The sequence below is a fragment of the Bombyx mori genome, chromosome 6 (assembly GCF_030269925.1).
Source record: "Bombyx mori chromosome 6, ASM3026992v2".
Taxonomy (NCBI): Eukaryota; Metazoa; Arthropoda; class Insecta; order Lepidoptera; family Bombycidae; genus Bombyx; species Bombyx mori.
This window is the reverse complement of record NC_085112.1, coordinates 9,386,694-9,398,034: the sequence shown is the minus strand read 5'-3', so window position 1 is coordinate 9,398,034 and position 11,341 is coordinate 9,386,694. Positions and strand designations below refer to the sequence as shown.

The 11,341-nt window shown below is 36.4% G+C and overlaps 1 protein-coding gene across 2 annotated transcripts; it reads right to left on the bottom strand.

Moving 5' to 3' along the window:
• Positions 1 to 1,731: 1,731 nt before the first annotated feature.
• Positions 1,732 to 9,073, bottom strand: LOC101737078 (immunoglobulin superfamily DCC subclass member 3). 2 transcript variants are annotated; one of them, XM_012694244.4, is made up of 17 exons: positions 8,800 to 9,073; positions 8,362 to 8,554; positions 7,834 to 7,937; positions 6,716 to 6,869; positions 6,438 to 6,642; positions 6,159 to 6,345; positions 5,943 to 6,067; positions 5,726 to 5,860; positions 5,452 to 5,649; positions 4,711 to 5,011; positions 4,528 to 4,643; positions 4,249 to 4,460; positions 4,007 to 4,167; positions 3,504 to 3,635; positions 3,280 to 3,416; positions 2,724 to 3,202; positions 1,732 to 2,456 (listed from the first exon to the last, which is right to left on the bottom strand). In XM_012694244.4, exons 1-17 carry the CDS (start codon positions 8,894 to 8,896, stop codon positions 2,375 to 2,377), a joined length of 3,018 nt encoding a protein of 1,005 aa, XP_012549698.1. In that variant the 5' UTR covers positions 8,897 to 9,073; the 3' UTR covers positions 1,732 to 2,374. The 2 variants fall into 2 exon arrangements, with proteins under 2 accessions (XP_012549698.1, XP_012549697.1); XM_012694243.4 differs by having other exon boundaries at positions 3,280 to 3,431; positions 8,800 to 9,072.
• Positions 9,074 to 11,341: the final 2,268 nt, after the last annotated feature.

The following is an 11,341-nucleotide window of genomic DNA, read 5'->3' as shown; positions in this document are numbered from 1 at the left end:
GTGCATTTCTCAGCTGTACTCTTCTTGCCATTATAGAAAACTACGATCATCGATGATTGTTCATTATCCGATGGGCCGCGTACTTGTGTCTAATTTAAATCAATAAAAAGCTAAAAAAAATTGCCTACATTTAAATAAGCATAAAAAAATCTGAACTTAAAAATGTTAAGTTACGAACCATGCTTACAAAAATACAAGTTTATAGGTCCACTTGTAATCAATATTAGCAGGATGGAACTATAAAAAGAAGTTTTAAAAATAAAACAATGTTTTATGGTCATGATTCGATGAACAGTGCTCTAAATAAGTAAACTTTTTTTTTATTTCATTCATGTCAGCTTGAATTTATTTCGAAATAAATACATCTTATGTAAATGGATAACATTTAAAATTAACCTGATGTCAACATTATTGAGGTAATAAGATCTAATTATAATAAAATTTGTAGCTTCTGTGGTTCAGAACTGTGAATTTCAAAAATGTATTATTACAAAGATTAAAATATATTTAAGATGTGAGTCATCGTAACGTCAGTATTGTTTATGAAGTAAAAAGTCAAACGATTAATTAACGCGATTTAAAAGCCATTCAGACATTAATGGCCAGTACAGATTATAATTCTACGGATATAACTTTATGTATCAAACACTTAATCCTTTGCACACCGCTATGTGTAATAAAATATGTCGTTAAGACTCTTGAAATATTTTGAATTGCTTGTCTTCATATTTTATATTAATTTGAAGACGAATGCGGTGTATTTCAATTTTAAAGAAGGTTTTTGTGATAACGTTAATATTAAAAGCTTAAACTGTGATGAATTATCTTTGAAATCAACCTGGAATGTGAAGTGGATAAACTTAAAAATGTTTATTAAGTTGTTTAGTTAAGACTTACACTCAAGTAGATCTTAAGCTCGTCTGCATATTTGCTAAAGTACGTTGATGTGATTTTGTGTAGACTGACACACATGAGCCATGATTCCTTGAAGAATTGCAGTGAAATGAAGTAGTTTGTGGAAGTCGGGTTTTAAATAAATATTATTTTTATATGTCCATCCACCAAAGCAATAAAAAAGCCTTGGTTCGCCGAGTAATAGTATTTATTCAGAGAACAAATTTAGTATTACAGAACTCTTTTTTTATGAATGAGTGATTACTGGTGGCCTAAAGGCTTTGCCAATTTCACCAGGACAGGTAGGCGAGCAAAGGCTCAGCCAAGAGGGGTGGGATTTTCTAACAGCTGCCTGAGCGCCTCCAAAGGAGACCAAAGAACTCAAGAGGTGCTGCTTCGCGAATAAATCTACTAGCGGATCGAAATCGCGACCCGCTGAGAAGGTCCGGTGAGAAACTCAGCGGGCTAATGTTTAGGTTAGGTTGCAAGGCAAGAGTCAAGAATTTTTTACTGGTGGTAGGACCTCTTGTGAGTCCGCGTGGGTGGGTACCACCGCCCTGCCTATTTCTGCCATGAAGCAGTAATGCGTTTCGGTTTAAAGACTGGGGCAGCCGTTGTAACTATACTGAGATCTTAGAAGTTATATCTCAAAGTGGGTGGCGCATTTACGTTGTAGATGTCTATGGGCTCCAGTAACCACTTAACACCAGGTGGGCTGTGAGCTAGTACACCCATCTAAGCAATAAAAAAAATATTGTAATAGTTAGTGGATATGAATATTCATTTTACAGGGGTAAATAAAATTTTACACTTTTGTGTATTAGCAAAATAAAACAATTTTCAAATTTCGTACCGGTTTTGCTATCATTTCAATTCGTTCAATGTTTTTTTTTTTATACAGAAACAAAGTTCAATTGAAACGCGCTTCCGTCTTTTTATTAATATTCTTCAAAACTACACAATATCTTTAGTTACAAATGGCAATTTCTTCGTAAAAGAACTTAACTAGAACTGTGATTGATGATAAAATTGGTTCCTTTTTTTTTTATTAAATTCTACATAATAAATACGCCAGATAATAAAATTGTATAAGGTTATCAAACATTTAAAATATTTACAAAAACATAAATACGATATTACGCTATATCACAGTCTCTAGAGAAAGATGAGAAACCTAAAACTAAGTTTCGATATAATATGTATGCAGTCTATTCGTAACATTTGACTAAAAATCTAATTCAGAATCATCTCATGAGTACCCTTAAGCAAAAATGTATTACAAATTTAAATAATTTCAACTATATCTTTGACAGAAAATTTTAATGTAAAGATATTGTTAAAATGTTATATTTGAGAAATTAGAACACCGTCGATTAACATAGCTTGTGAATAATATACAATATGTACATTATATAAAACATATACTTATAAATAGTATTGCTTATTTTACTTGCTAGTGATAAGGTTTTTATTTAAATAATTAGCTTCGGTACGTATGTCCGGAACAACCCGATGTCCCTGAGTGATTTGTAAATGCATTCATATCTCTATATGGAGACTCCCTGTAACAGTAAACTTCATTAAAGACTATGCGAAAATTTGTTTTATTGAAATCAAATGTTTTATCGAATTTGTTTATTGCTTAGATGGGTGTAAGGTAAGGTAAGGTCTCAGTTTTTACAGTACAACAGCTTCTTCACCCTTCAAACCGAAACGCATTACTGCTTCACGAGAGAAATAGGCAGAGTGATGGTACGTACCAGAGCGGCTCCCAAAATGCTCTAACATCAGTGATTTATCATAATTGAGAATATATTAGATTATCTTACCTTTCATAGGGCGGCGGAGGCAATATATCGCATAAATTCATTCTACAATTTTGTTCACTTCTATCCGCACTATTGTATCTAAGTTCTTGACCTATTTGCCTAAAACAATTTTCTCCATTATACCTAGGCTCTGAGTTTGTATTCCTGAAACTGTTGTCTCGGCCCAACCAATTCCATTGGGGATAATCGTATTCAACATCCGCCGTGGTCCACTCTTTGTTGCCTCCGTGATGACTAGATGATCTCGAGTGATTAGTTTTGCACGAAGGACAGTCTTCTATTGACATATCTTGGTCTTCATTGCATTTTGTCATGTCACTATAATCTTTTGTTAAAGTGGAACTACTACTCCTGCAGCATGTAGAGCACTCTTCATTTGAATATTGATTACTTTCTCCATAAGACCTAATCATACTATTGTCATAGGAACCTGGGCTAATGGCGCACTTCATACAAGAATCTTCCGCGTCTGTGTTATCCTATGGTGAATATGAGACATATTAATGAAAACAGATTAATAGGTGCAAATGATAGGTTCAGATCTTACAAAACTTACTTGATAATTTAGTTCTGTGTAAATGGCACAAGATGCGTATGGCTGTGGTTGGAGTCTTTGTTGTTCTTCTTCGCACTTTGGATTTACTGTGTTCGAATGTTGAGGAAGACTATATTCAGCTTCCGTAGCCATTGTACCTACGGAGTGACCGCCTATGAAAATATTTCAAATCATTAAAATAATGTTTTCGGGTCACCAATTATTTCTATAAATAAAATACGTACTTTTTAAAAGAGTCTGATGACAGTTTAAAATTTCGATTCTCGGTTCCGTTGATCCTTCAAAAACTGATCTTTCTCTTAACCAAACAGCTTCTTTCCTCAGGAGACATTGTTGAGCATTAACTACTGTATTTCCTACCAGAAAAAAAAAAGTTTTATTTTTGCAAGAAACCAAAATCCGAAGATGCAATAATAATATTAATAATTGCATTTATTTACTTGACAATACAAATACAAATAAATTTTCAATAAATATGACATAAAAATTCTAATTCTAAACAATATTACAAGATATTATACTAACACAGTGGAGATAAAAAGGCCGCGACTCAGCTTTGTGAAGCTGAAACTATCGCTGTTATTCTGCCGCTGCCTGTAATCTTAATCTATAAACTTAAACCTAATAATACCTAAATTTAAAATTATGTGGCATAATCTACAGAACCCTTGCCTCCGCACTTTGCTGTTGAGGTATAATAAATAATAAAATATTTATAGTAGCATACCGGTTGAGCTCTGATTTTTTTGTTGTTTAGAATGACGTTTCTTAATGTAAACTATAACACCAACTCCAGCAAATATTAACACTAACAATGTTACACTGAGTGCTAAGAGCCAGGTTTCTTGGAACATCGATATTATTGCTTTGTCTGTGGCTGGTTCCGTTCTAAAACAAAATATTTTGTTCTGAGATGAAATTGTACGTAACTGGGTATAATGTTAAGGAACTATTCAAGTCACAACTTACTGCACGTAATGTCTCTGAGTTTGTGTAGGAACCATGTGAAAATGAGATAGCGGGCTGAAAGGTCCGTGACCTCGCTTGGTAACGGCTGCAGCTCTTGCGCTGTACCGACCTCCAGCACGCAAGGAACTAGCTGCTGCTGCCCTAGTTTTGGGACCTAGCGACATCTGTCCCACTACTCGACCTCCAGTGGATCCACCAACGCGAACTTCGATCTAAAGTAATCACAAATCATTTTAATGCCAAAAAAACAAGGAAACTCGATTATGGAAAAAACTTTACCAGATATCCGGAGATTTCTCCGTTCCACGCGTAAACAGGAGGTGCTTCCCATCTAATCCAAGCTGATGTCGCATTTATCACTCCCGCTGTAACACTTAGCGGAGGCTCCGAAGGAACTGCAAGCGAAACGTGAACATAAAATTTGAATTTAGGTCGCACTGAATTTATTACATTAGCACTCACCATCTTCCTCTGTAAAACCGGTACGCATGTTGGAAGGTTTTCCTAATAATAGTTTGTAGAACGGCATCAAAAACACATCGTATTGAGCGTAAGGTAATAGGCCTGTTAGTACATGACTAGACGAACCACTGTTGTGTACAGTTGTCATAGTAAAGTTTTCATATTTTCTAAAATCTGTCATATAATCAATAGTCGATTCGTTGGAATTATAGTCAAGTTCCAAGGCACTTCTGCTGTTTAATGAAGTCCCGTTGAACCAAATTTTAACACCTTCAAGATATTCGTTGTACTCTGTCATTACCTGAAACATTTTTTTTAAATAAAAATCTAGTTTGAAAATTCCAGATTAAATGATCGTAAATGCAGATTTACTTATGATAGTTGAAATTCACGAAAAAGCTTAGTCGTATACCAAAGGACTCTTTTCGGTGTAATAGCACTACAGTCGTTAGACCCATCTAGTGTTAAACGTTTACCAGGACCATTAAGACATGAGACAACTGCTCTACCTTTCAAGCGAGAAGTACTCTGTGATACCAAAAATAGCCAGGATCGCGGTATTTACTCATGCATGTCATAACCGGCCCTATTTCCACTTTCACAAAGATGCTGACCTCTACCGTTAATCGAATTCAGCTCCTGTATCAGTAGAATAGTATGTAGTAGAATTGTAATAAACTATAAAATTAGTAATAAGGACGGTGAGTATTCTAATTGTTTAAATATACGAAATGCACTTACATCCCATACAATTTTTAAAGTCGTAGCCGAAATACCCTCCACTCGTTTCAAAGATAATACATCCTGTTGTAAGTATCGTCGAGCCTGCACTAATTCATATTGAGTCATTGGTGGATAATTTAAGGGTTTACTCAATTCAGGATAGGGCGAGGATGAGTCTAAATCATCCTTAAAATTATTAGCTTCTCTCCTTAATACCTATTGAAGATAAAACAGAAATTCTGGCATATTACAAGTAAACAAACAAGAATTCCTAGTTATAATGATGACTTACCTGCAAAGTGGCAGTATGCAAAGCGCTCCCAGCAGAATTCACAGCGACGCAAGTAAGTCTTCCTGCATGTCTTATTGTGACTCGATCCAAATATAAATATCCGGAGCTGTGCGTTGATTTCGTAAAAACTAATTCCTATCGAAAATTTATTACTCAAAATTACTTCGATAAATTAAATGAATCGCTGTGTATAAGCGCTTCAAGAAAGCTCACTTACTTGAGACCCTTCCATTGTCCAAAAGACGACTGGTCTCGGGGAACCATCTGCTTCACAAGGGAATGATACCGCTTCTCCCTCCCACGCTGTTGTGTCTGAAGGTACTCGTGTAAAATGCGGTAAAGCTAAAACATTTTAAATATTTAGTCTTGTTTAACATTTAGAATGATTTCATTATAATTTCAAATTGTTTATTCGTGACAGTTGAACACATACAGTTTACAGTTAAAGATGCACTCGCAGAACTAGAGCCTGCTTGGCTTTCGGCTCTGCAAGTGTATGTCCCCGCATCGGTAGCAACAACGCGATCTATTCTTAGCGAACCTCTTCGAATTATCGCGTACGGAGACAACGAACCACTGTCTCGTGCCCAACTTACTGATACATCGGATTCTGGTGATGCCTAAAATAGAAAAATTTATATGGATGGATTGTTTGAATTAATTCTATCTATAATGGAAAGATAATGTAAACAAAAGATATCAAGTGTCTTACTTGACAGTGAAACTCAATGTTCTGGCCTATTAAAGCCGTTATGTTATTCGGTTTCACCAGAAAATGCGGTCTGCGTAAGACGAGAAGCGTAGCAGGATGAGATTGCCTTTCGCCTGCCACATTAGACGCTACACATCTATAAACACCACTGTCCGATGGTATTGTTTCCAGTATTTTTAAATCACCTCCATTCACTACTGATATTCTGTAAAGTACCAAGTTTTTTAGTGTCTGATTTTGCGTGTTAAAATATAATTATTTTTTATTAGTTCAATTACCTTCCATTGATTTCTACGTCTAAACTATGCCCATCTTTATTCCAATGTATAGACGGATCAGGCACCCCTTTCGGTGATGCGCATTGTAAAAGAGCAGGTTCGCCACTAGCTACTTTTACATCGTGAGGTTCGATCTTAAATTCATCGCGGAGTACTGCAAATTGAATACTGAATATTAAAAGTTATTCATCAAAAAATGTTGCACCTGCATTTCAATAAGCCATTATCAATCAGTCAATTCATTTGTATTTAATATAAAAAAAATATTACAATTGTTATCTCATCTTTTTTTCCCTACCTATGCTGATAGCCTTAAGAGGCTATTTCAGTTTCTCCTTGACGTGTAGGTAAGCTCACGGGGCTCAAACCTGGAGTGTTTCTAACACTGGCCCTAGCAAGAGCAGTGCTTCGCAGAATCTACCACCGGATCGGAAACGCGACCCACTGAGAAGATCCGGCGAGAAACTCAGTGGGCTTTATCTCGTCATAACAATGTCAGCGTCGTTGAAGTCGTCGTGGCCTAAAGGATAAGACGTCCCGTGCATTCGTATCGAGCGATGCACCGGTGTTCGAATCCCGCTGGCGGGTACCAATTTTTCTAATGAAATACGTACTCAACAAATGTTCACGATTGACTTCCACGGTGAAGGAATAACATCGTGCAATAAAAATCAAACCTGCAAAATTGTAATTTGCGTAATTACTGGTGGTAGGACCTCTTGTGAGTCCGCACGGGTAGGTACCACCGCCCCGCCTATTTCTGCCGTGAAGCAGTAATGCATTTCGGTTTGAAGGGTGGGGCAGCTGTCGTGACTATACTGAGACCTTAGAACTATATCTCAAGGTGTGTGGCGCATTTACGTTGTAGATGTCTATAGGCTCCAGTAACCACTTAACACCAGGGGGGCTGTGAGCTCGTCCACACATCTAAGCAATAAAAAAATAATAATAAGAGAAACTGAAAACCTAGCTAGATAGAAATACATAACTACTAAAGCTGCAAAGGACTGTGACGAGAATAAGAGAACAATCAACAGGGAGATATAAGCATTTTAAAGTAATAGAAATTTAATCAAGCATAATGGACCTACAATATGTTTGAAATAAAGACAAATTACCGGCAATAGTAAGCGTGGCGTTTTTGCTAACTGCTTCCCCGACGGGGTTGCGTGCGACGCACCAGTAGACGCCCTCGTCGCTTTCCTTCTTGCCTCGCATAACCCTAGCACACGGAAAATAAGTTTAGGCCAAATTTAGAAAATTCGATATTTTTTTAATTAAGTTGTTTTGTAGCCGTTTAAATAAATATAATCATTTAAAATCATATTCCAACAATACAAAAACTTATGGTTTCAATATTTCTAGACATTTCTTTCGAATTCTAATGGGCCATAATGTATTTATTATAGGCCGCCTTTTGCTGGAACAGACTTCTTTCAAGAATTAATCTTAAAACTAGTGTAGAAATCTAAAAAGCAGGAAAATAAAATTACACACGAATTCTTTTAAAGCAAAATGCTACACAAAATCTGATAATAAATCGTTTTAATAAATTCGGCTGCTAGATATTTTGATGAACTACAATATCTTTGTTCAGTCTCAGTTAAAGTTCGTTCTATTACAAAATTTATTCATTTTATTCTTACCTAAGGAAGAGTAATCCGTCTTCAAGCAGCACTCTTTGTGGGTGGTCATTAGAAGTAAGAGGCGTGCCATCTTTATACCACTGTATTGTCGGTTTGGGCTTTCCTTCGGATACACACCGCAGAGTAGCAGGCTCGCTTCTACCGACTATTGTGTCGGCTGGATGTTCTTTTATACGCGGAGCCCGGCTTTGAGCTTTACCAAGGTGTTTATTAACAGAAAAATAAATCAATTAAAAACAATAAATCTGTATTAATTTAGTATATTTTATTGCATTGAAATCGTAATTCAAATGAATAGAACTTTCCTTTTATTTAAACGTATCAAAATTGATTTTTTAAAATTGATAAATGTTACTAAAATGTTTACAAAACTGAATAAGTTCAACAGTGATTAAAAATTCATAATATTTCTAATATAGAATAAAAATTTCTACTCACATCTCGCGGTACAAGGTAAATTCAATAAAAAATACAACAGTACAATAAATTTCACTTGATTGCATATTTGTTTATTCTTATTCGAACCGGCGATCATACTTGACACTGACTCACGGACTCACTACATATTTTCCCTTCACCATAAAAAAAAAAAAAACTGTTTATCTTTATTTCGTTCAATAGTTTATAAGGACATCGCGATGTATTTATAGAACGACGCGACACAACCTCCACCTCCGATATCTTTGGGGTTACTAAACCCCCACTCTTTAATGACATTTCGCGCCGACTCAGTATAACATACGGTTTCGCCAACCCTAATGATAATGATTTTGAACAATAAGATTAAGTTAATGTTTACTTCAAAAAAACTTTATAACGCTATAGGAAATTTGCTATTTGAAATTTTTACTTGCTTAAATTGACTGTTGTGGGCCATGGGATACTAAGAGGTTATGAAAACTCATAATTAGCACAGTATTTATACAGGCGCACGTATTACGCAAAATGTGCAAATTTTTCACATATTACGTCCTCCCCTGGCTGAATCCGTGCTCGCCCATCTATCCTGGTGAAACTGGAAAGGCATCCAGACAAGTAAGTAAGTAAGTGAGTAAGTAAGATTAAAATATTGTGTTTTGCGTGTCGCGGTACTAATTAATTTGAGCAAACCCAAAAGTTTGTTTAAAATCAATCAATTTATAATTTCACTGCCGTTATTGTTTAGTTTAGTGGTTTGACTAGTGCGATGCTGAGAGCCCCATTTTTCTAACAACATCAAAGCCCAGTCGGTGGGCAGCGGCTTGGCTCTGCCCCTGGCATTTCTGAAGTCCATGGGCGACGGTAACCATTCACCATCCGGTGGGCCGTACGCCTGTCTGCCTACTAGGACAATAAAAAAGTCATTTTTCTAAAATCTAAACATATGACCGACAGTTAAGTGTTTTAATTGATGTCACAATAATTTTTATTTCTGCCGCGTATAAAGGTTATACAATACAATGGACTCTTCACTATCGAAGGTGGATAGTGGAGTTCACATTGTGATACCTTTTTTTTTTTTTTTTTAACGCTGGGGAATCCATTTACGGATACCCGGTCGAGGGGGGTAACGAACCGGGTTATGTCGGACTCCGGCGCCTCCTGAGAGGAAGAAGGGGAGAAGAGAAGGGCCGAGGTCCTTCACCTCCCCCAATTTCTCACAGGAGACCTTTATTTATTGTGATACCTAAGGGTTCTGCTAACTTAACGACAGAGGACCACCACCATTTATGGCAACTAATGGCGACCATTATTAACCTGTGTGTCCAATAGAGAAATGAGATTGTGTTAGTTAATTAAAAAAAGATAGAACAGGCTAAAAAAAATTACTTCCCAACCAAACTGCAGACATAAAAGAAATAATACAATTGTTCCATTTAAAAATATATAAATTGCGTTATAATTCTTTCCACCGACCAATAAATAAATATGACTTTTAAATGAATAATGTGCAATTATCTTGAGGCTCATAAACACTGCTACTATCATGAAGAAAGTTTCCACAAATACATTTCGTCGTGTGAAATTTGTATATCTTATATTATATTTATTACATTTATCAGAGTCACTACTAATTACGACAAATTTCTATTTATAATTCAATTTGAGTGCTAAATTATTATAATAAATAGAACAAACACACGGATGTAATTTATTTATAGGATGATCTATTATATTGTGCCGGCGACATCGCATGAAATTGCGAGACCTTTACTAGCTACGAAGGACTGAGTTTCTTCGACGGTGTGTTTTTGGAAATCTTTTCCGCCACTTACCATCTAGAATTGGAATGAATTTACCTCCTCGGTGTTTCCTGCGCGCTGGGACATATCTTTCTTTAGACAAGGTATACGGAGAGTACTCGGTCGTAATCAGCGGCGTGGCTCTGCTCCGGCTCTGTTCTTTACTGATGGTAGGACCGCTTGTGAGTCCGCACGTGTAGGTAGCACCACCCTGCTTATTTCTACCGTGAACCAGTAATGCGTCTCGGTTTGAAGGGTGGGGCAGCCGTTGTAACTATACTTGAGACCTTAGAACTTACATCTCAAGGTGGGTGGCGTATTTACGTTGTAGATGTCTATGGACTCCAGTAACCACTTAACACCAGGTGGGCTCGTCCACCCATCTAAGCAATAAAAAAAAAAGTTGCTGACGTGTATGAGCGACGATAAGCACTCATTATCAATTGAGCTATTTACTCTTCTGTCTACATGGGCAAAAAAGAAAAAAAAAAGAAATCAAATTTTCAATTTGAATTTTAGAACATTCATTCGAACGCATAACTGCGTCGCGGCAGAAACAATCAGGATGGTCGTGCCTTTGATTATATACACGTATATAATCAAAGGGTCGTGCCTATACGGTATTACAAAATACCCTAACTCCAATATTCCACTCTCGCTGTAATTAACAATCCGAGCTACAAAGTAATCAGAGATATATAATTAAATATGAACTGCACATATGTACATCCGTGAACGCATATTGGGTTTATCTCAGC